Consider the following 24,342-nt stretch of genomic DNA (forward strand, 5'->3'; position numbering starts at 1 on the left):
AGTTGAAGGTTCCTGTAGTTATCACAACCACTATTTATAAATCGTAGAATGGTGACATACAGTAAGTGTTAAGCATGGTTGCTATATTACAGGTTACAGCTAAGGGAGGGAAGGTTGCATCTGAAAAATTAATTGAAACAAAAATAATTTTTTCTCCACACTAACTTAGCTTTTCTTTTAAATATGTGTATATGTTCAATTTTGAGATTAACTAGTCATTTGGTAGTAAGTGATGGAAGAGTTTGAAGAACATGATTTAGAACATAGAAGAATATGATTGGCTGCATTTACTTTAGTGTTTCACGTAATGATGAGGATTTTCTATTTGGAAGGATTATTGGGGTGGTTTTTCTGATCATGGTGTAGGGTATTTTTGCTTGTTTTAAACTTGAGTGCTAGCCATACAGTAAAAAACCAAACTTATGCTATGTAAGATTTGGATTTAATAGCTGTCACAAACCAGGTCTTTCTTTCTGTTTACCTTTTTAGTTGCAGATAGATTGCTTACTACAGAACGAGCATGCTAGTCTTCAGTGTTTCTATCTGATACTGTTCTGAACAAACACTTTTGTGAGAATTTGAGGAAATAATCATCTGCCATCAGAGGCTTAGCCAGGGTCAGTAGTCACGATGAAGTTTGTTGCCAAAGCTCTGTAGCTGTCTGCTGACTGCTGTCTGTGTGCTGTTGCTAGCAGCTGTCATAGTAAGACTTACTTTCTTCTGAACTGACCTGGAGGGTTGATAAGTTTTGAAGAAATTATGCCATGGCTTGAAAGTAGAATGGGATATGTACTTGACTACTAGCAGTCTTCAGCGATCTTCTAGGATTTTTTTTTTTTCCCTGACCAGCTCCAAATGATTTTTTTTGTCCAGTCTTCAGGCATGTTGGAGGTAAAATAATTCTGAAAACAGCACTTAGAGTATCATCTCACTACTTATTAGAAGCACTGTATAAGAGTGTTTGGACTCTGAGACTATAGGAAATGGTGGGACTGAAGAGTAATGTCACTGTGAATAAAATAACATAAAAGTAGTTGTAGGTAATATCCCTGTTTCTCTGTTTCATAACTGTTAATGTTTGTCTTGCATTAGTGTTAAGAAACCAAACAGAGTATCATATATAGCATTTAAAAAAAAAGCTGTTATAAACATGCAGAAAATTACTAATTGTCTGTAATACCTGATGATCTCTCAAAGAGAATTCCAGGAGGAGGAGACTACTGGAAAATAGAATGTGAAAGTAAGGGGAGGAAATTAGTGTGAATGTGGTTTTTAGGTACCAATGCAATTTGTTGCAAGATTTGTTAAAGGGGATGTTGCTTTTTACAAGTGGCTTTCTGCTTTGAGTAGGAGCTTTCACACTTTTAAAAAGCAGTATGGTAGGAAATGAGAAAGCACTTGACAGAGGAGAGGAGAATCTGATGACCAAGGCTGGTATCACCAGCAGAGCAAAGAAGCTATGAGATTTTTTTTAAAAAAAAAAGAAAAGCTACTTAATCCTGTAAACTATAGATGCTATTGGAAGCAAAAAGATTGCATTAGATGTGATGGAAGCAAGGCCACGTTGAGTGATCTGAGAACATCTTGCACAATGTCAGAAGTGTCATACCAACATCACAAAAAGAATTAATGCGTAAAACTTGTCCTACTAGTTCAAATTTTTTGTGGTCTGTGTGTTTTAGTATGTTTGCTTTGTTCTTGTGGTCTTCATGTTATGTGAAGTACTATCTATGCCACCTTATATCATGTTAACTCTTGTCCCACAGCGAATGTAAGGTAAATACAAGCTCGGTAGTGTGTACTCTGGCCCATAAAATAGAAATACGGTTGTATGCATGTGCCTGACACTAATTAAACTTAATGGTGGTAACCTTGGTGACTGTTAAACGTGTTGGCGATTAATCCAGCAGTTTACAGACCTAGTACCTGGAGTGTGGAACCACAAGAAGAAAGCAACAGAAAACATGGAAAAGGAAAATTAGAAATACTGAGGCCAGAAAAGAGGGCATGTAAAGACAAGGATTTTAGCTTGTTGCAGAATGATACTAGTCTATAGATACTAAACTAATAACTTAATCCAGTTTATCATGTGTTTGGCTATCGCTTTGTCTTCCTTCAAGTGTGAAGTCTGTACAATTCACTACTTTCACATAGATATCAAATAGTGTCAAGGAATAGAATCTGCCACTCCTATCCCTCTATTTCCAAAGAAAAAAAGAAAAAAAAAATACTTTTGTGTATTGTATGCTAAATGCAATCTATCAGTTTGAGGGTTCTAGAAATTCAGTATGGTCATCTGAGAGGTAATGGATATTACAGCTCTCTAAATACATTTTTTTTTTTTTCTGCCTTGTAATGCAATGACATCACTTACTTTAGACCTCTGAGTATGTGAAGCTGGAATTCTGTGTGTTGTAATGAGCTGATTCTGTTTGGAGTGAACACCTAAATGTGAATTTTTTTTAATACACCTGCTTCTGAATGGTAAAAAAAATGATTCAGATAGCAGCATTAGTAGTCATTAATTATTGTACATGCTATAGATGCTTCTAAGTTTATACTTACTCATTCGTGCTGAGATACTGATGTTCTTTCTTTGTGTTTACTCATTCCTCACTTAAATGCCAAATGAAATCAGAAAACTTCTGTGTAAGCAAAAATGTACTGATCTAGGAACAGCTACATTAAATCCAGCTAAAGACATACTTTGTATTTTCATGTCATCTTCAGTTTTTCATAGCCAAGCTTCCACCTAAGTATAGTTTTAAAAAAGTATTTTCAATGATCATTTTGGGTTTAGGTATTGACATTTGTTTTGTATAATAAAAAGGCTGTCACATTTAGGGGAGAACAAGATGTATCTTTCCTTTTTTTTTTCTGCATTGTGACTAAAGGCTTCATATTTTAAGAACATTTGCCTTTTTAAAATTAGTTAACAAGGTAAGTTGAAATTCTTATCTAACTCATAGGAAATTTGGCAAGGCAGCAGTAACACCACATTATAAACTGTATACAACTGATGTTAATAGCTGTTCATTTCATTTAGAGAATAGTGTGCCATTCAATTGCTCTAGGGGGCTTTCTTCTAATAGTCAATCTTGTCCATAATTATGATGGCTCTGCCTCTTGTCTGCCTGTAGAATGAAAAACTTAATTCATTATTGTAAAATACCTGTAAACTCCAGGACTACCCAGCTGAAATTTTGCTGCAAAGCAAACTTAGATACAGGAGAACATGGAGAAATATCAAAGTTGTTTCCTTGAATATAGCGTCGTTTCTCTGACTCTTAGTTCAGTGCCTCATATGAAAGCCATCAAATATGAATTATTCCCACAAATGTCATTGGGCTCATGTGGAACATGTGTAGTACCTCTGGAAAGTGACATTGGAAGTATTCTTAGGAATACCCTCATTTTTCATGTGCCAGAGGCATGTGGAATTTAAGATGGGTTTCAGTAATAGTAAGTCCAAAGCTAAGTAGATTATTTTGATAATTTAATACTTGCCTTCCCTTCCAAGAGTCTCACCAAAAAAGCAAAACCAACAAGTTCACTACTAATTTTACTTTTTGTTATTCCCATTTCTGAGCATTTGCTTCATTTATCATTGATACAGAAATGTCTAGTGTATGTATTTTAAAGGACTTGTGGAGTGAAGGGACAAGCAAAAACATCAGTCGTGTTGACATTGCCAGTGTTGGGGAATAAGCACTATAAGTCAAAGCAAATCTGGAGTAGAATATCAAGCAGACTAGTGAATGTCATCAAATTAAAAATAAATTTGTAAAAATAAAATTTGAGTCCTTAACATATATAGTTTAGACTCCTTATACAGATAAATGTAATAATGTATCTCTACTTAAATATTAATACAATGTGACGTACAGATAAGAAAGCACTATGGAAGCAATTAAGTCAAGGAAAGATGAGTACTTGCTTTGGGGAAAGTCTAAGTAATTCAGTACTTTCACATGTAAACTATATCCATTTCAACCTTATCTCTAATTTAATCTTTCCACCCGGAGTTTGAGGTTTTACAAGGCGAGTTGAGCTTACAGAAGCATTAATGGCTATTTGTTATGTGTTTTTAACACTTAAGAAGATGCGTTATGCATTATCTGTTTATTAAATGACCACTGTGATGCTCAGATTAAGAATTTATGAACTCAAACATTTATTGCAGAGCATTCACAGGTAGAACTGAAGGTTTGTCTCATCCTCTTGAAATGTGTTGATTTTTAGAATAGTTTTGTAACAGCTGTGGTTTCATTAGTTTTATGATGAGACCTTTGAGATGAAAATCACTAGTTTTAGTAAATCCCCTGTTTTGTCTGTCTCTGGAATAGAGTGCCAATCGTTCTCCTAGTGATTCACTGACTCTTTGCCCGGAAACCTTCATTCTGTCTGCCCAGTGTGAATCCTCATTACTGATGTTTTGTATAGCTCTCATTAGATTGGTTAAGTTTAATGTTCTTGGATGTGGCTCTGGGAGTCAGAATAAATCCCACAGAACTTGTACTGTGCTATAATTGATTTCAGCAGAAGCTATAGTACTGATAGCAAAAGGAACAGGCATAAGGCTGAAGACTTTTTATAAAATAAAACCCTTAAATTTAGTAAGATTGGGGGGAAAAAGACAAAAGACCATGGAGATAAAAGGCCATTTGTTCCCAGAAGCACAGTAGTCATTTGTCATAATGGTATTAAGATAAAAAGACAGGTTTATATTATCTTCAGGCTCCAGTATTAGAAGATTTTCATGTTATGTTTGAGTTGTTGCTGCTACCGATTTAGGACTTTGCCAGCCAAAGACCTCCAGTACAGTTCTGCTGGCTGATAACAGTGGTGGGAGCATAAAAAATGATGAGGTGAGACTGTTCATTGATATTTTTACCATATCTTCTAGATGAGCGCTGAGATATTAAGGAGGCCAAGAAGCAGTTTTTAAAATGGATTTTTTCCTGTGCCTGGTGCTTGCAGGAATTATGGCAGTCACACTTAGCCACATGGCAACACGCCTTTCTTGTGCTCCTTTGCCTGGCTCACATCTCTTTTCTCTTGTTCTACACTCAGATCTTACTGCCCTTTGAGAAGGGGGAATGCCTTTTGTATAGTGCCAGACACAAGGAGAATGAGTCCTTTTTAAGGCCTCTAAAGATAGATGATAACAAAAGTAATGAAGAGTGAGTAGCAGTGTGATAATTGTACTTTTTCATAAAAATTCCCAGATTTAAAGAATAAACCAAATACTCTTGAAGAGTACAGGCAGATGGAATTACACAGTTAAGAGCTTGAATTTCCCTATGTTAATGATCAGGTGTTCTGGCAATGAAAATAAAATATAGGGTAACAATCGCCAAAAGTAAGACTAAAACACAGCAAGTGCTTAATCATTTCACTTGTATTTAAACCCCTGAGGTCCCTAGTACTGAGAAGAAAATAACGTAATGGGGAAAGACATTTGTTCACAAATAAAAGCATTTTGGATTTAGTTAGCTAGGTCAATCTGGAGGCATTGCATGGAGACCTTAAGGATCCTTTTTGTGCATTCTTGAAAAAGAGTTTTGTTTCTTCTTACTTGCATGTTTTTATGTGCTAGCCAGCAATGTTAGAACCTCCCAAATATACGAGAATCTCTGTTAACATTTTCTCTCTAGTTTGTTTTTAATACTTATCATAGATTATAGAACAATGCATGTAAACACTGTAGGTTAAGAGAATGTGCTAAAATATTCTCTAAGCACATTGTTAATGTTGCCTTTATAAATTTTGCAGCGTGAGTTATCTTCAGGAAATGCAAGTTCAACTGTGTAGCATACCTAACTAAATACATACTGTCTGTCTCTGGAACACAGAAAATTGTTGGGTTTGCTTGCCTATGAGTCAGATTAGTCATCTCCTATGAGAGTTTGAGTGCAGCCAGATGACTCATACACAAGCAATACCAGTAATTTCAGGTTCTACTGGCATGGCTAACTGACAGCCCTGTTGCAGAGACCACTTAGTGATATACTAGACTTCCATAAGCAAACCAGGAGCTTGAGATGCTAGCATCCATCTTAGGCAACAAAGTCAAAAAAGATACAGTTCAATATATAGTCCCATTCCAGTTCAAAGTGGAATTAGATTATATGTTTTCATTTCTGGAACATAACCCAGAGTAGACACACACGCATTATTAATTTCTCTTCAGTGATGTGGTAGAAAGTGGGATTTGGGGGTGGTTTTATCAATAATTTTCTTGGCTTTTGAGTAAATTATGTGTTTCCTACCTGGATGTAGTGATATGCTTGTTTTAGGTCTGTGGTCTTGTGCAGATGTAAAACAATATGATGTCCTCTCTTCTGATATGCACTTGCACCTGAGTGGATTTCTTGATGTGCCTAGGCACAGAGCCTCCAGGCCTCTTGCTTTTGATTCTTTCACTAATGCGAAAGTTGAATAAGAAATGGTTCCTACATATTTTATTCTTTTTTTCCTATGCATGATGTCACCCTTTGTTCCCTGTGTTTTGCCTCAACTTCATCACTAAAAGCACTAGCTACTGGAATTCTGAAAGGGCTGTCTAAGCATCATGCCACTTGCCCATAGGGATCAGGCTTAGGTGAGCTCAATCCTTACTGTCTGGCCCTAGAAGGAAACATTATTCCAAATAGCATCTCTCTTGTCTTAGAGAGTTGTTATTTTATGAAATAAGAGGCTTAATTGCTACTTTGTTTTCAGATCAGGTCAAAAATTATCCTGTATGTATTTGAGTGAAGATAAAGGAAGTTGTTTTGTCCCTCTTCCCCTTCCTTTGTGAGAAGCATGCACTTTTACAGAATGCTTATGTGAGGAACTTCTGCAAACCTTTTAGGAGAGTCTTTCTGATACAGGAAAGACCTACCACAAGCAGATTTTTACATTACTTATATCTGGTGTTTCTACATTTGTTTTTGTTCCGGCTCTTGCTAATGTGCAAAAGGAAAAGCATCCTCAGGTGGAAAAAATACCTATCGTTTATAGTTCCTAATGTCAGAGTGCTACATAGGTAAATGGAAAGAATACAACTTCCATATTCTACTCCCACAAAACAAACACCCACAAAACCACAAGAACACACCACCAAGGGGAGGAATCCCATATGTTCTTTCTAGTTAAGACCCCAGCTGTGTTTCTCTCTTACCTTCTCCCACATAACCCCTGACTTCTCTCCTATTTGAGTGTGAAAGGAGCAGAAGTAGGTATGAACAGTGTATGTAGTCCAGCACACTTCCTTTGAGCTCTCAGCAGTGTTTCACAACACTCTTGCATTTTGTGTTTATAGCAGAGCAGAGACTTCCCTGCTTATTTAATTTTCTCTTCCCATGCTGCAAGGCTTAGTTCATTAGGGGTCGTTTAAAAGACTGTCACACTTCTGGACAAGAGAATACGATTTGGCAGGGGTTTTGTGGATCATAATTATCTAAAAATCCAATCAAGCCATTTTCTTGATTGATTTTGGGATGAGATATACAGGCTTCAGTGGAGTTAATTGCACCTCTGTATTTTCTTAATTTATATTTTAGGCATCTGACTACCCCACCACTCCCACTTCTTTTGGTACATTTATTTTTTCCTCTTCCAAAGTAGCAGACAAAGACTTTTCTAGGTGTACGCCCTGAGTATATTGGTTTTTTCTCTTTTTTTTATAAAATATATGTGTCTTCCAGTGATATTAGTACTGTAATATCCATGTAGCTGAAAAGCATTTTTACAGAAGGATAATTTTAAGTCACAAAAATGCTTTTGGTCAAGCAGGTAGACTTTGTTGAAAACTGTAGAAGGTATGTAAATATAAAATTACACTGATCATGAACGCTGATGACTTCCTGAGGAATTTTCATGGCATGAACTCCACATATAAGGTTTAAGCAAGTATTTTAAATAGCAGTGAAAACAAGAAGTGAAACCTAAATTACAAAAGCAGTATGGCAGCTATCTAATGATTTTATCATACTAATCCTAAGCTTGCTGTTATCAAATACACTGCACACTGACAGATCTTGATGACAAAACATTATTCAGAAAAATGCGGCAACTGTCAAGTGTTTAGATAGCATCAGGTTGCACGCTCCAAGATTGATCCAACAAAAGCCCTTTTAGATCTGGATCTCATACTACATTTTTTGCTATGGTGGATTAACAAGTAACGAAGGGGATTTCTCAGAGATTGATTTATTATTAATCCGGTTGTCTATTTCTTTTCCATATCAGTTGCACAAACTGATATGTAGGCAAAATAAGACTGAAAATTCCTGTGGAGGAAAGCAACAAAGCTAATGGCAAAAATGCCAAGAAAGTCAGCTTTGAATTGCATCAACTTCTTACCTTGTGAATTCTCTTGAGGAATAGAGGAGGTTGAAATGTCTGATGTAGTGTGAACATGACATCTATTAACTGTCACAGTAATCCACAGCGTGAAGATGACGGTTTGGGCAAAATCAAAGGTGATTGAGTTGGGATTGGACAGGGGGGTGGATTATGTGTATTTATTTACATCAAAGTTGCCACTGCAAGTTGGTATTCCCTCTCTTTTTAATAGCAGGGGAAAATGGAATTTTTTTTCTGTGGTTTGCTTAGCTGAATTCATTTGAACTTACTCTTAAGAGTACCTGATAAAGGGATCTGGGAAAAAATCATGTTTAAAAACAACCACTTTTACTCAATAGCTTTACTTTAAATTGTTTCAACTATGTTTTCCTGGATCCTACTTCCCCTGGTAAGCGGTATGGGGTTTTTTCAAGTTTTGGAGCACTGTGAAGGTGTACAATAAGGTGATTGAATGGTGTGAACCACTATTGAACCCTTCGGGACTTACTTCTTTAATGGCTGCAGCAACTCAATTGCCGGTAGCCCTTGTTAAGTAAGTACACAGGGGACTGTATTGATTGTTGCACCTCCAGTTATTAATCTGCAACCCCAAATGCATCTCTTTCCTTGTCCTCTTGAGGCAGTATGTTTTCTTTTAAAGAAATCAGGACCAAGTTTGTTAAATATTAACCACACATTACTTGAGCTATGGCTATTTAAAAACTGTCTGTCATCTGGTTTACTGTTTATTTTTTGCTACCTTCTTTATTCTCACTGAGGCTTCTCTTTCTTCTGTGATTTAAAACTGTTTATAATGTAGGGGAAATATTTACTTTAGTAGAAATTCTAGTTTCTCTTCTAATTGTCTTGTGTTGTCTTTTAAAACTATAATTTAGTAGGCATGCAATGTGAAAGCCATTTGTTTTATGCATCTTTGTTGTCCCTTGCTTCAGGCAGAGGAGAGAAAAATTAATTGTGTTGCCCTTCCAGACACGAGAACCTTTTCCAGAGAATGCAGACTCTGCTGGATTTTGGTATCTTCCTCTTCTAATCTGTGTACTTTGCTTTATTTTGTAGAAGTTGAAAAATTGCCACAATCACAATTTTGTAAACCATGTGTTCAAGGCTATAAAGGAAAACAGAAACAGTTTGCATGGATTTTCATTCCAGGTTTGTTTAAGGAAAAGTGGTGACTGGGGTTTTCATTCATTTGCAGTTACACAGCTTACCAAGATCGGGAAAACTTGAGGTGTACTAGTAACTGGAAGTACTAAATGAGTAAGAGCAGAAGAGAAGCAGTAAAAAGTGGTAAGTGATGTAAAAAAAAAAGAAAGCAAAACTGCTATCCTGCTATTTGAAGAATTACTGTGCAGTTACATTTTAAATTAAAAGTAGTTGCCAAACCAAACACTGTTACTGTCTAGCAAAATGCCAGTGCTCCTGAAGTAATCTGTAAATTTTGTATTTAATGGATCATTTCCTTACAGTAGGATTTACAGTTTGTAGACGAGTTCTGTTCGTGTTCTGTGTTTGTATGGCAAGAGATACATCAATTTTAAAGATTATTTTTAAAAACCACTAGAAATAGACATGCTTGCTAACCTATGCAATCACCGATCCATGACCAGCTGTAGATCTGCAAGCAATACTTACTTAAAAAAAAAAGGCAAGCAGAATTTATTGCTGTTGATAACTCCTAAGGCAGTAATGAACTAAAGAATTTGAGGATATGTTGGTTAGCTGTTCAAACTAGTGGCTCATTCAGTATTTAGAACTGCTGCCATCTGACACTGCTGTTCAATTGTAGCCTCCTTGCTGGAGTTAGAGCAATGCTGCAGCCCCTCAGGCAACATTATTGTAGTGTGTTAGTATATTCAATAGTATCATGTACCCAGCTTTGAGCAACTACTGTGTGTTTCTTCTGGATATTCCTTCCCTGTCCCCCCTGCTGCCTCTCCACTATTCTTTGAATGATAAATGTATTACAGCAAGGAAGAGTAGTTAGACTATTACTCTGTTAGCCCAAAATTAGCTTTTCCAACCCTACTCATTCTCCACATCATTTGACAAGAGATTTGTTAATGGTTTAGCGCCCTCCTTCAACAACAAGTTCTTCTACCATTTTGTTTTGAGAAGGATTGATTCTGTGACTTGTGGGGAAGTTCTGCAAATCAGGGAAGTACTAACCACTGCCTAAGTGCGTTCAAATATATACTCTTCTTGTGCCCAAGATTCACTCCATCACTTTTGACATTTGTTTTGCCCTCTTATCTCTAAGTAAGTTAAGCTACCTGCCTTTAGTATCAACAATATCAACAAATTATTGACAGTTAAGTTGTAGCTGGTGACTATTAATTTAATTGTTAAAAGGTCTGAGGACCAGTTCTAAAGCTTTAGTTTATTTTGTGCTGCTAAGAGACACTTCAATGATCCATTTAAGGTGGTTCCCATAGCACATTAAAGGTTGCCACTGAAGTCAACAGGAGTCTTTGCATGTAACTTGAAGTATATTTATTGACAAGTTTTTTTTACAAGCATTTGCTTTTTATTACTTTCACCAAAATAAAGCATGTAGCATACAGTGTTTTCACACATTTAGAAGACAAGTGTATCTTGAATTCTTTAATGCATCGATACATTATGTAATACAAAGTTTTTTTGTCATCAGTGTTAATTTTAAATACAGTTTGTTTGCCATTTTGTTTAAACAAACTTTTACCTTGTTACCATATGTTTCCCTTGTTAACTTATAGGTGTTTAAACAATTGGGAAACTGCAGTGTGATTTATTGCTAGAGATAAAAAGGTGCTGTATTAGCATGAAACCTTGTATATCAAGTTATCAACTGGTAAATTTAAAAAAAAAAAAAAAACCAAAACTAAATGTACACTGTCAATTGAAATGATAAAGAAAACTTCACAGAACAACAACTATTTAACCTTCACGTCCAATCTGTGTGTAGAATAATAAAAAAATAATCCAATGTTCATATTTCCACAGTGATTGGTATGCATGTTAATCATCATATTTTCTGAATTTCGTTTAGAATTTACAATAAACTTGTTTGTAATTATAAATAGAGGCATAAAGACAAAATCTCATACTGCATTTCTCTTGAAGTTACCAACTATGTCAAATGCATAATTTAAGATCATAAATACAGTTCCATTCAACTTAATCAAGTAACATAGGACTCTCTTAATGTGCTCATAGTTTCATGCTGCATAGTTGAGAAAGGAAAAATTTAGGTGGCACTTAATATCTTTAATGGCACTTCTTTCAGCAAAGTATAGTAGGCATTTGTATTACTAGCCAGGGTTACTCTTCAAAATAGTATCTTAATATATGCATGAAAAATACACAGAACACTACATAAAGCAACAATTCCTATGTTGTGTTTCAAGCTTTAGCTAATGGTACAAGGATCATCATTGCTTGGTTTCATTTCCCCTTCCAGCAATAAAGTGATCACAGCTTTACTCAAGTAGCTGCATGTTCCCTTTTTTCCAATTGGGTGAGTGTTGTAGAATGCAGTCATGTCATCCTGCAGGAGAGGGAAAAGATGTTTCAAAATTTTTTTAAATCCAAGAACCAAACCACAGGTAGCACATGAACTAATTCATTAATCAGATCAACAACAGAGGTTTCCTTCACTGAACACCTGTTTTGCAGTTAGTGATGCTAAAACATCTGCTTATTCTCAAATTATATATTGGCTGCTATAATAAAGGTTCAACTCTTTAATTCAGGAAATTAGTTACTTCTATTAAATCAAGGGCAAAGATTGTGTGGTAAAAATACTAGGCTTCTGTAGTTTTAGAGTGTGTTTGAAATTATGGGAGTAAATACTCTGGACATTTATTACGTACGAACAGGGAATTAACAAAGTTCAAAATATTTGCAAGTCAGTTTAACAGAAGAGCACAGTCCAGACAAATTAGGTTAGGAAAACCTGAGTAAGAATATCATCAGAACAATTCTAAATAGGGCACAGTTACCTGCCAGTGGGCGTATACCTAGGAATACGGAAGAGTCAGGTTCCAGAAAAAATTAATGTAAGGTGTTGGAATTTCCAACAACAATCTTAAAGATACTATTCACAACTAGAAATTGGATTTTCTTTCCAAGAGACAAAAAGGCATCATTCTAAGTAGATCTAGGCTTGGGAAAAAAAGTCGATCACTTTAACGGAGGCTAGGGCGGCATGAGTAAAAATCTGGGTTTGCATGGCATTTTTCTTTCTGTTTATAGACTTTGGTGATTTCCAGCTTGTCACAGAAGTCAGTAGCATACTCAAGATTCTGTACGGAGCGGCACTTAATAGCCGTTTGTGTGGATGAGAAGTCTGATTTTGCTACGGCTGCAACCACGGAGTCATTACCCTCCAAAATGGTGAAGCCAAAATAATCGTAATTTCAAGAAAATTGTGTCTTTTTAAAAACAACGGTATTGCGCAAGGTAATGTTTTGCTAAGGCTGGATATCTGGCTTGCTTTCAAATCTTACTGCAAAAAAGTAGTGGCAGAAAAGTGAACCGTGAAACTTTTGGAAGAATTCTTAAGGAACACACATCCTTCCTCATCTTTTAAAGGAGCTAAATTCAGCACCAGGAAGGGCTGTTGCATATCAATATGTTATGAATCAATAGATTATTCAGAGCTAGCACAGATATCTCTGAATATATTGTGCAGAATAAATGCCAGACAGAGCAAGGAAGATCATCCTCAGTAGCACAGGGACTTGTCCCACTGCTTTACCCCGATTTCTTCCTTCAACCAGTTCAATGAAACTGGCTTTATTACAGAATTTCAGAGCTTTGAGTCACCAAAACTTGTAGCGAGACTATTTAGAGGTCTTTAAAGCATAAAACCTAGAATCCCAGTGAAGTAAATCTTAAAAGCTACTTAATGATTAAGATTCATTTATTTGAATTTTAAGCCTTAGAGATGAAAAGCTTGCTTGATCATGAATGCAACTCTAGCAGAAAGATCAGTAGCTAAGAACAGTTTTGCATTTCAAGTTCTTACATTAGTATTGTCAATATGAGTTCTTTGGCTACTAAATTTTTCTTAGTATCTGTGTACATAAGATCCTAAGTTCACACCTCCTTGCTGAGCTTTTTTTTTCTTTTTTTTTGTTATTCTTAACTCTTCCCTGTTCTAGTATCCCCCCTAATTCTTTCTCCTTTAATGAATATTGTAACTATTTCAGCTTTACCCAGACTCTCATTTCAGAGCTATGTAACATTGTGAGTGTTCTCCTTACCATACCAGTTTAAATTCACAATTTGGCAATTTTAAGTGCACATCTTTTATCTCTGCTTATAGGCTCCATGTGTTCCATTCTGAAGTCCTACCAATTGCTTTTTATTCTGAACAACACAGAATTAACATTTATTACTAACTTCAATAAGAACGGTAAATTAAGACAGTAATATTTTACTCACTTGTTTTTCAGCTCCCATTGGACTGCTATGATCTTTCTGAAAGTCATGAAATGCTTCTTGCACCACTTTGTCCAAGTCCACTTTGTCCTGGAACTCTAGCTCAGGATTTCTCTCCAAAATAACAGATATAACCATCAACAACTAGAATGCAGAAAAAGACTGTAAGACTTTAGATTTGATTTGTTAAAATTCAGGTTACATAAAAGCACTGTTAATAATTGCATATGCCTCTTTCAAGCAGGAAGCCATTTAATAATGGCACAAATAATAGTGCACAGATAATAGAATTCTGACTTTGATAAAAGAATCACTGAAAAAGCAGGCTTTTATGAAAGGTTACAATTTCTGGTGACTGCCTAGTTAAGGGTGCTGTGTAAATGACTGACACTAACATCTATGCTGAGAGCCAGGGAAGTTATTTTCCAGTTTGTTCAGTTTACTGTGTGGCTGCACAAATGCTGGTGCTCAGCCACTGGAGAAGGTAAAAAGCAGCAAACACTGAACCTCAGCATTTCATGTTTTAAGGCATAATCACATAGAGTAAAATCATATTATGACAATGTTTATAAAAAAAACAAAGTCAGTAGACACCAATCAAAAGTCTTAGTTCAAGAGAATTTACATTCCTTGTATATGAAAGAGGCTGAAAATATGAAGGCGAACGTGACGAGTGACCTGTTGTAATAACTACAAGTGGGCAGTACAGTCTATATTGGCCATCTTGGGTTTTGATAATTGTGTTATCTTTCAGCAAAAATTGAGGATGTTCTAGCAAGCAGCGTGACCGTTACTTGTTAGACAGAATTGAGATGGATTTGATTTTACTGTGGAGGAATTCTCACATGCACCAGAGGCATATACTTGGGAACTAACAATGAATGCTGCTGACAGCACAGATGTCAGTTACCAAGGGTACAGATGCTCTTGATCTGTTCAAAAACACATTACATTGTGTGCAGTGGTGGGGAGGGAGTTTAAACAGCCTCTTGTTTTACTGTTAGGTATGGGAACAGAAGGAAACTGCAAGTTAGTTACTGATTCAGTAGCATAAAGCAACTTACTAGACAGCCCCAGCAAAATGGGAAAGAAGAATATACCGCAGGACAAACTGATGTTTTAGAGCAGTTTTTCCCTAGACCTAGAAAATTGTTAGGAAAAGGCATGGGCTAAGGACTTGAAGGAAAGCTACTTTGGACTTATTCTTCTCATTAGTCTTCACCTGCTGTGACTTAATTGTATTGGCACTGTTATTAATATTTATCTATTTGCTAAACAGGAAGAATATCAACAACTTAGTATATTCTGAACATGTTATTAGAAAACTGTTTAATTATACAGAATCTGTGGAGGAACCACTGAAGCGAGTGTTTCTATTTAAAATGCCATTTCTTCCAATATTTGAGCCTTGGTTACATATTTTTTTTAAGCTGTAACATACTCATGGACATTATAAAATTTGTTTCATTCTAGGCCACAGACCTCTACAATAATTTGCCTATATTCCGGCTGGTCGATATTTTGCAGCATATCTTCAACTAGAAGGGAAAAATTCATTTCATACATCGTCATATCCGATAAGGTTGGTTGCTGAAAAACAAATAATACTTTTACTCAAAGACCATTTGGATTAAATCAAAACCACCCCCAGGTAGAGCCTATTCGCTTGTTGAATAAATAATACTCAGCTAAGAAATATGACCACTATAGGATTAAAAAGAGAGCTGATTTCAGAGTCCATGACTTGGAAAGGGTCTTCTAGACTTACATCTTTATAAATGTGTTTTAATAGAAATAACTGAATTCCATTATATTAATTATTATATTCTACTTGGAACCAAAAAGGAAACTTGAAAATACCTTTTTTAAAATCATAACAGGAACAAATTACCCTAAGTAAAACATTATGGCATAAAATGAACTTCGATGATAAAATAATTGACCATTAATAGTCAAGTAGAGCAGAAATAACTGAGCATCTCTGCTGGTTTTACCTGTGGTAAAAATTTCCCTGCCACTATTAAACCATTAGGGGTTCTCTCCAAGATCTGCCACACCCGATCATAGAATCCAGCAGGAGTTCGATTGAGAGAACCATCTATCTGTCTTCTGTTCAGCCAACTTCTGTGGACAAAGAAAATTGAGAACTTGAAGTAAAAAACTGCTACAGATGCAGAGCCAAGCCGCGTTCTGTGGTGTAAGCCAGTAAGGTAAGCAGTGATACTGAATACATATTAATAATGCATATGCAGTGCATGTTGTGCTTTCTGGTAAATTACGCTCTAAAGCAAACAAAAACCAGATGCTCAGCATATAGAGGTTAGAATGTTATTCTTACGTGTATGTTTATCCTTTATGTAACTGGAGTAAAAGAATTAACAGTGAAATTAATCCAGTGCAGTACAGTAACAGTAGTAGGCTGGATTCATAGTGTCTAATCAATTTAAGTCACCATAAACTAAATCATACATAAACCAGAAGTCACTGTGTGGTACCTATGACAGCCAAATTTGTACACACTGAAAAAACCAAAATTAACTATATTAAAATTTGTTTTATCATACTACAGTAGGCAAAACAATTCATTATATAAATCCAGATCAATGAAATTCTGCATCTATAAAATGCAAAATGTAATAGGTAATGGATTAGAAGCGCCTATCATTCTAATTTAAATACCAAATTAAAAACTGAATTTCAAAAAAAGGTTTTTTTATGATGGTGTGTAGAAAAACAAGTGGCCTGTAAACTTAGAAAATTTGACAGAATGGTTTTGTTAAGCTAAAGCTTTGAACAAACTGAGTTACATTCTCCATAAATTACAAATTTTGTTTGCCTTCAGAAGCGTATTGTCCCCACTTTTTTTTTTTTTTTTAACCCACAACCATGAAGTCTGGAATTTCATTTTCATATTTTTCCTTCTGAGTATTACTACAGCAGTGCAGCTTTGGCCAAAATGTTTGAGATGCCAGCAGTGGAACTTTAGGAAGTGGCAGCTATGGGTATGATTTTAATTGGTGGATTCACAGTACAGAATTAAGTCTTGTGGAGCAGTACTGCACATATTTGAGAGAAGAGTCTTCCTAAAAGTTACTGTCCTATGCTGGTATTTAGTTTTAAGTGGTAAAAGAGTAGTGAGAGCTTCTCTAGGAAGCAACTACTTGGTTTAAAAATATGCCTGCAAAAGAGCTTTTTAAAAAGTTCCATGTCTTCTTAGGTCACAAACAGCTCTTCTGTAACCTTAGTAAGAGGGAACAAGTACTTCAGGAAGCACCTCATTGAGGAAAGGGGTTAAGTTTCTACACCTAAATATTTGGATATTTGGAATATTTGGATATTTGCAACACAGGAATCAACATTACACATTTACCGTTGTGAATGCCCTGGTCAGCTTTGTTAATGTTGTTCCGCAGAACTTTTGTAGCCGATCTCAAATTAAATACAGCACTAATATTTTTGGGTTTTTAGTTTTTTCCTCTGTTTGTATTGCTAGATTAACTTGATATGTTCAGAATAAAATTACTTGTCAGTAAAATTACTTGCTTATGCAGACTCTACTGTGCCTGATGAAATAACAAAAAGATCTTACATTGAAAAACCTTAATCTTAAATACTGGAGAAATGGTGAGAATTCCTCCTTAGATCTGACCAGAAAAGAGAACTCTAATTCAGACAACTCCATGTCTGTTCTTACACTTTTCTTAAGTTTTTTAGTGTAGCTCCCAACTATACTAGAAGACAAAGCAAAAAGAGGAAAAAAAAAAAAAAGTATCACTAAAAGTGGTTCATCTTCTGAACAGGTTTGAGCTCTAGGTAATTGGGAGATGCTTTACGAGACCAAAGGAAATATTTAAAGTTAAAGCTTTAAAGCACTTGGGTTGTCACCGACTTACTAGTGACTTTTAATTACTTTATCACTGCCAGGATTGAGCCAATATGCAGCATTTTTTTTCCTGTATAGCTATATTGGTTTAACATCACAAATTAAGAAAAAATGTCTCATAAATCACTTCTCAATAAAACACTTAACTGCCAAAAACTTGGGCCTGTTATGACAGTTCAATCTCATTCTCTGCATAGGTCTGTCCTTGGACTAGGTACAAGAAAACATTCATAAAAACAAAAAGACAAGTTGTGGTAGAAATAAAAGGTTGTTTTCTTAATACAAAGAAAGAAGCATTTGAAGATGTCAAAAATACTCCAATCTATCTGAGTTACTGTGGTAAAGAAGAGAGAGTCCTGTAAACTGTATGAGTAAAATGAGTTTTATAACTGTTTGGATCGTTAAAAGAACAATGCTCCATTTTAAAAAAGATACTCGCAATCTTGTGACCTATATAAATATGTCAAAAAGACTACCTGTGGATGTCTGCACTCTGTTAGTGACATATAAAAAAATATTAGGACAACTGCAAAGATTTTACCCTCCATGAAAACTTGGAGAGGCTGTTCAGGAGGTACATGTACCACTAGCCCTCCATGTATGACAAATTAATTGGCAGCGATACATTCTATCACAGCAGCAGAAACATTTTTGTAAAAATCACAACAGTAGGAAAAAGTGTCACAGAAAGAAAATGCAAGGAGATAGTGTTCTGTATTTCCTGTCAGGAAGAGAACTTTTAAAAACAAGTCACTAATTCGTATGGAAAAACAAAGTAGTAATACAGTACAAGAAGAAGTTAAAGATAGGAAGTTTTGAAGGATATGCTGGCTAGCTTTTGTACTTGGATAACCCCCAAAGAAGAATCTTCATCAGAAAATGAACCAGGGTGCTCTTCGCTGACCCACCTATCGCCCATTAAAGGAATCAAAAGCAGAAGGCACTGTGACAACTCAGGCAAGATCTCTAATGAAGAATAGTGTTTGAATTGCTTACTGTGATTGACCAAACTGTTTCCTAAATAGCATAATATTTAATGAAAAATGCTGCAAAGAGAAACTTAGGGTTTTAGAGGAATAATGTCAACATCAGCATGAGTAGAAACAGCAAGCATGAATAACCCCAACCAAGACACTGACAAGCATGTGGGAGATCCAGAGTATGTAGTCAGCTGGACAGAGAGATTCTACATCACAAAAATTAGATAAGAGAGAACAGACACCGATTTGAGGCGCTTGTTTCTCAGGCATTATAGATTGGGGAAAAAGACAGAATGTGTTTTGAATTAAACAGGAACATAAGCAGTATGCCATGTGGTATATTCCCTCTTTGTTTGAGCGAAAAGGCCATCAGCCGTTCAGTCAAGGACGACAGAAATTATCAGCAGTATTACGTGCCAAAGTTTAATCTAACTCAACTAGAAGTAAAACCTACAGGGGGTCTTTTGACTTTACTCTTATCAATATAGTTAAGTGGAAATACTGTAATTTTAACTTTTGTCTTGCACACTTTGTATCACAATGAATGCTCTTTTTGGCAGCTAATTACAGCTTAGAGAAAAGATTACAAGTTTCAGGCAGCACCACTATCTCTTGAGAATTCTAGAGAACATCTGTTCTTAATTCATATAAGCTAGAAGAAAGTGGGCACTGAACAGCAGACAAACTGTCCTGACAAGTTACTTAAGTAGACTGTATTGAGTAATTTTTGTCTCCTTTCCCCACATCAAAGAATGTGCAATGCTTCACATTACTGCCAAAGTATAGAGATTACTACTACAAAGTAAGACTTCTACAAAGGTAAAGCTGAAAAGGGAAGATGTAATATAAAAGAAACAACTGTAGAACACGAACACAAACACATGTGAAAGAATGAAAAAGTGCATTTTTGCTACCTTTCCTTAAATAAGTATATTACCGATTGCAGATACCTGGTGATTTCAGATGTACACAAAGTAGTTCAGAAATGAAAATTACTTGAACAGCCTATTATGAATGAAAACAGATGCCACAAACCCACCCATCTCATTACCTCCCCTGCTGTTGCGGTTGAAGAATATCCAGCAGAAGCTGCTTCACTTCACTAGGGGACATCTGGTATAAGTCCTTGGCTGGCATATCCCCAGCACGGATTTTCAATTCGTACTTCATAGCATGGATAATCCATCTGAAGTAAAGGGAGTAATACATTTATTAATTAAATACAAAGTTTCCAAAGATGAAAAATTAGTCTAATAAAATAGCTCATAAGAATTCCACACGATCTTGCTATTTGGCTGTCAGGACATGCATAAAATATCAAACAAATACTCTACTATTCTTTCTGTATTGTGGAATTTACTCAGATTTTGTTGGGTTGCAATATGATACAAACTGAAAGGGGTAATGCATGGATTTTAAGAAACAGGTTGTGAAGCATGGTTTTTGTAGGGAAGATATATTTGACCACATATTTCCCAATGTTCCACTTTCATTAAGACAAACATTTACCTGCCTTTTGATGTTAAAATTCCTACTCAAGATTATGCTCTGACAGTATATGCGTTTTGCTGATGAGTTAGAAAAAACCCACATAAAAATTACCTTATTTTACATTTAGAAAGACTTCAGCATTTATTTATAGTTTTAGCCTTTGAAATTCCTTTTTGCAGTCTATCACACTTTCTTTTGCTACTCCCTTTTGAAAAGATTGGATTAAGTAAAAATATGGCAACAGTGAAGATTTTTTCAGCCTTAGGTATCAGAGAGGCAGAACTTTGCAAATTATCGAAGGAAAATGCTGAATTTTATTCTGCACATTATATAAAACCAGTGCTATAGCCGCTAATATAATATCAAAGATGAAATAATGTGTAGATACATCTGAAGCAAGATAACTGAGCATGGAGCTCTCTTACCATCTACATGACTTCAGTTCAAGTAGATATTACTATCAAAAAGGAAAAGAAACTTAACTAGTTTTTCTTCAGACAGTCCATCATATAACACCTGATCAAGTTTGGGTTACATCAAAGAGCCTTACTGTTTATCAGAAAATGCAGAGTATTCCTAAGAGAGTTACCTTATCATCAGTATAGCCACATTCCACAGGCATTTAATTATTTAGCCTACAAGGTACAGAAAGTTTTGGTTTATGTAAGTCAAGTCACAGTCTTTTCTAAAGAATTCTTAGCAACTACACAGAATTCTGCGATGTCAAGCCAACTGATTCAAAGTTGCTTTAAATTTGAGGTTTCTAGGACCTTTCATTGAAGGTGCAAGATACAAGAGAATATTAGGCAACATGGACATATTATGTTACCCAGAACACACTGCTTCTTTTCTTTTAGTGGGTGAATAGTGTTGTTCTCTTGTTACTAAGATTAACAAACACAATTGGCTTAGGAATTGGTTCTTTTTTCACTGATGACTCGAATATATCTGTGTGGAAGTCATTCGCTGGTATTTTCTCTTTGCAGTGGCCTACAAAACATAGCAAAGTCAAGAGTGGACCTCCCTCCGAACTCTTCACTGATAAGAGGTGGGTAGAAGTCGGTTGGAGGTTTTTACAGTAATGGGGCTGTCAGGAACTTGATCTATTTCAATGTGAAACCCTGAAAACAAATCAATAACAAGACACTAAATCAAGTCATTATCAATCTGGAATGGTGGTTCTGCAAGAAGGTTAATTTTGCTCACTGGAGTGCGTGATAACACCAAAATAAAGGAAATTGAATCTCTAGCATTAACCTTGGAACACAGAAAAAAAATTGCAAAAATAATTAGCTAGAGAGAATGAGGGAGGAATGGAGGAAAGAGGAGTAACATGGAGCTGTAGAGGGTACAGAAAAGGTACTTAAGTGCAAAAGGATAGATGTACTTGCAGTTAAATGCAATACAGGTGATTTGAAAAGTTTTTGGTTTTACGATGGCTGGAATGTACTGCTAAACTGCAAGCATGAATCTCATGTGCTAGAAATAGGACTGCTGTTCTACCTCCAGTGCTGAAATGCTGTATTTTCTCTATGAAAAAAATATGGAAGATTGAGCACTTAAGTTCTAATTTTAAAGCATGCTCCCTAATTCTGTAAATCTCAGTCAGCACCACCTGGCCTCTTCAAAGAAGTGCTTACTCAAATGCATCTGTCTCCTCCTAAATGTGAAAAAATAATTAATTTCTGTAGATAGCAAAGTAAATGCAGATACCATGGCATATGATAAACACTCCAGCACAGACTATTTGTAGGTCACCTTATAAAAGAACTAAACAGAACAATCCAGTAGGTAAATGATGTTTTAAACTTGATTCAATCTAGTAGGTAAGTGATGCTTTAAACTTGATTCAGGTTTGTGGCTCCTAAGCTTAACGTATTTAGTATAGAACTGGACAACTGTGTAGCTGATGAACAGTCAAGAAACATTGTGTGTGTCTGTAATAGGGATACTATTCAGTTGGGGGGGGCTGTTTGGCGTTTTTTTGAAGAACAAAAAGACACTTTTAGCAACCTTACAGGACAAATCAGGTTTTTCTTTACCACGGTAGCAGTCTTTGTTATGCCAGGTATCAGATATTCAGATTCACTGAGTATCAGAAGTATACCTTGGTGCCTCAAAATATTCTAGGAAAAACTGTAATGGTAAATACATTTGGACTGCAGAATGCTTTTATTACCTGAGGTCCCCATTACAGACAACACGCTAAAAGAACAAGCTATCTTCTTAGGCAGATTATTGTGCCGAACCTCTGAAAAGAAATAGTTCAAGTACCTTGAAACACTGTTTCCAAGGGATTTGTTGCTCATGGTTGCCAGACTTTTAAGACTCATTTAGACAAGGCTGTATTATGAACTCAGCACTTGCTAGAAAACAGAGAATGCAACTAGAGGCATGTGTTGACTTGGAGGAGAATTGTGTGGTTTTCCCAAGGGAATCAAATTCATGCTGCATCCTTCCTTGATTATTGCAGTCTCTACCCATTACCGATTGCCCCAAACCTACACGATGTAGGTGACTGCTCAAGCAAAGAGCTTTGAAAGGCCTCATCCAGGAGCCTTAATCCTAGACTGCACTTTTCCCTCCTTCTTCCTTAAGTCATAGAATCATAGAATCATAGAATGTTTAGGGTTGGAAGGGACACCTAGAGGTCATCTAGTCCAACCCCCCTGCAGTGAGCAGGGACACTGCTAACTAGATCAGGTTGCTCAGAGCCCCATCCAACCTGGCCTTGAATGTTCCCAGGGATGGGGCCTCCACTACCTCTCTGGGCAACCTGTTCCAGTGTTTCACCACCCTCATTGTAAAAAATTTCTTCCTTACCTCTAGCCTGAACCTACCCTGTTCTAGTTTAAAACCATTTCCCCTTGTCCTAACACAGCTGGCCCTACTAAAAAGACGTTCCCCATCTTTCCTATAGGCCCCCTTTAGGTACTGGAAGGCCGCAATCAGGTCTCCCCGTAGCCTTCTTTTCTCCAGACTGAACAAGCCCAACTCTCTCAGCCTGTCCTCATAGGAGAGGTGCTCCAGCCCTCGGATCATTTTTGTAGCCCTCATGATCCGAGGGCTGAAAGAGTCCTGAAAGTCTCTGACAGTAAAAGCTCTTACTGTCCTCTCTTCCTCTTGATTCTTCCCTCCCTGTCAGTACAGTACACCCCTAGCCTCTGGCCATGTCCCTCTAACCTGCCTGATAGGTGGGCAGGCAGCAGCACCCCCTGTATGCATCTACATTATCTATGGGGCACTGTGAAGGAAGAACTCGCATTTGGCTTGGTGTGATCCATTATGCTTCTAGGACTCCATGTCCATATTGCACGTTTACCAGTAATGAAATTCATGCTCGTTACCAGCCTTAAGCATGTGCAGCACACATGTACCTAGTACCCGACAATAAGATTTCTGTAGAGATTGTCTTGCTGCCCATGCAGAGAGAGCAAACTGTGAACAGACTTTGTATCCACTCTGCAACTGGGAAACGCTGGATGGTACCCAGTGTGCTCTCTCTCTCTACTGCCAAGTAAGAAACTGTCTCAGGAACACCACTAATACACTCCAGTGCATACTTTGTTATTTCAGGTGTAGATATAAGGCCAAGATGCAATCCAAAACAGAATCCCTTCAACTCACTACATTGCTAACAGAGACTTACTGTGTCTGTGCCAGAGCTACAAGCAGGCTGGGTAGCCAGCTGGCCACTGCCTCCTTGGCCACTAGGTGAGCCAGACAGAGCATTCTGCCTGTTGGCTGCCAGCAGGACAGGGTGACCTGGAGGCAGCACACTTGCCACTGCTCATTGCTGTACAGAATGCATCTAACCCCACTACACTGGTTTTGGTTTTAAAGCCCTAACGTGATAGGGATCAAGCTTTGAAAAATGCTCCAGTTTGCTGTAGGAAAGTTTCAAATGGGCTATCACAAGGACTGCCCCTCTTCCACTTTACCCTGTTGACTGGCAGATTTGAGATTAGTTGTGTACCTGGCAAAAAAAAATAATAAATTTAAACCCGGCTTCCTAGAAATGTAAAATTGAAATATACAAGTTTTGCTGCATCATCTTGTATAAACCATTTTTGCAATACAGCAACAATCTCTGTTGAAATATGTATGCTCCCCTGCAACAGTAGTAGTAGTAAGAACAACAATAGACACTTTACTGACCCAATCCGTATCTTCAGCATGCCACTGAAAAGTTCAGGTGAATTTGAGATGATCCAG

The 24,342-nt window shown here is 36.6% G+C and overlaps 1 protein-coding gene across 1 annotated transcript in view; it reads right to left on the reverse strand.

Annotated features, from left to right (window-relative positions):
• Positions 1-10,827: 10,827 nt before the first annotated feature.
• The window catches only part of PHKB (phosphorylase kinase regulatory subunit beta), an 89,934-nt gene continuing 76,419 nt past the window's right edge, over positions 10,828-24,342 (reverse strand). The window contains 6 exon segments of the mRNA XM_009638025.2: positions 10,828-11,875; positions 13,777-13,917; positions 15,256-15,363; positions 15,768-15,897; positions 19,688-19,822; positions 24,286-24,342. The exon segment at positions 24,286-24,342 is cut by the window's right edge and continues 12 nt beyond it. Coding sequence (XP_009636320.1) covers positions 11,738-11,875; positions 13,777-13,917; positions 15,256-15,363; positions 15,768-15,897; positions 19,688-19,822; positions 24,286-24,342 — 709 coding nt within the window. The 3' untranslated portion in view covers positions 10,828-11,737.

The sequence above is a fragment of the Egretta garzetta genome, unplaced genomic scaffold (assembly GCF_000687185.1).
Source record: "Egretta garzetta isolate BGI_Z169 unplaced genomic scaffold, ASM68718v1 scaffold354, whole genome shotgun sequence".
Taxonomy (NCBI): Eukaryota; Metazoa; Chordata; class Aves; order Pelecaniformes; family Ardeidae; genus Egretta; species Egretta garzetta.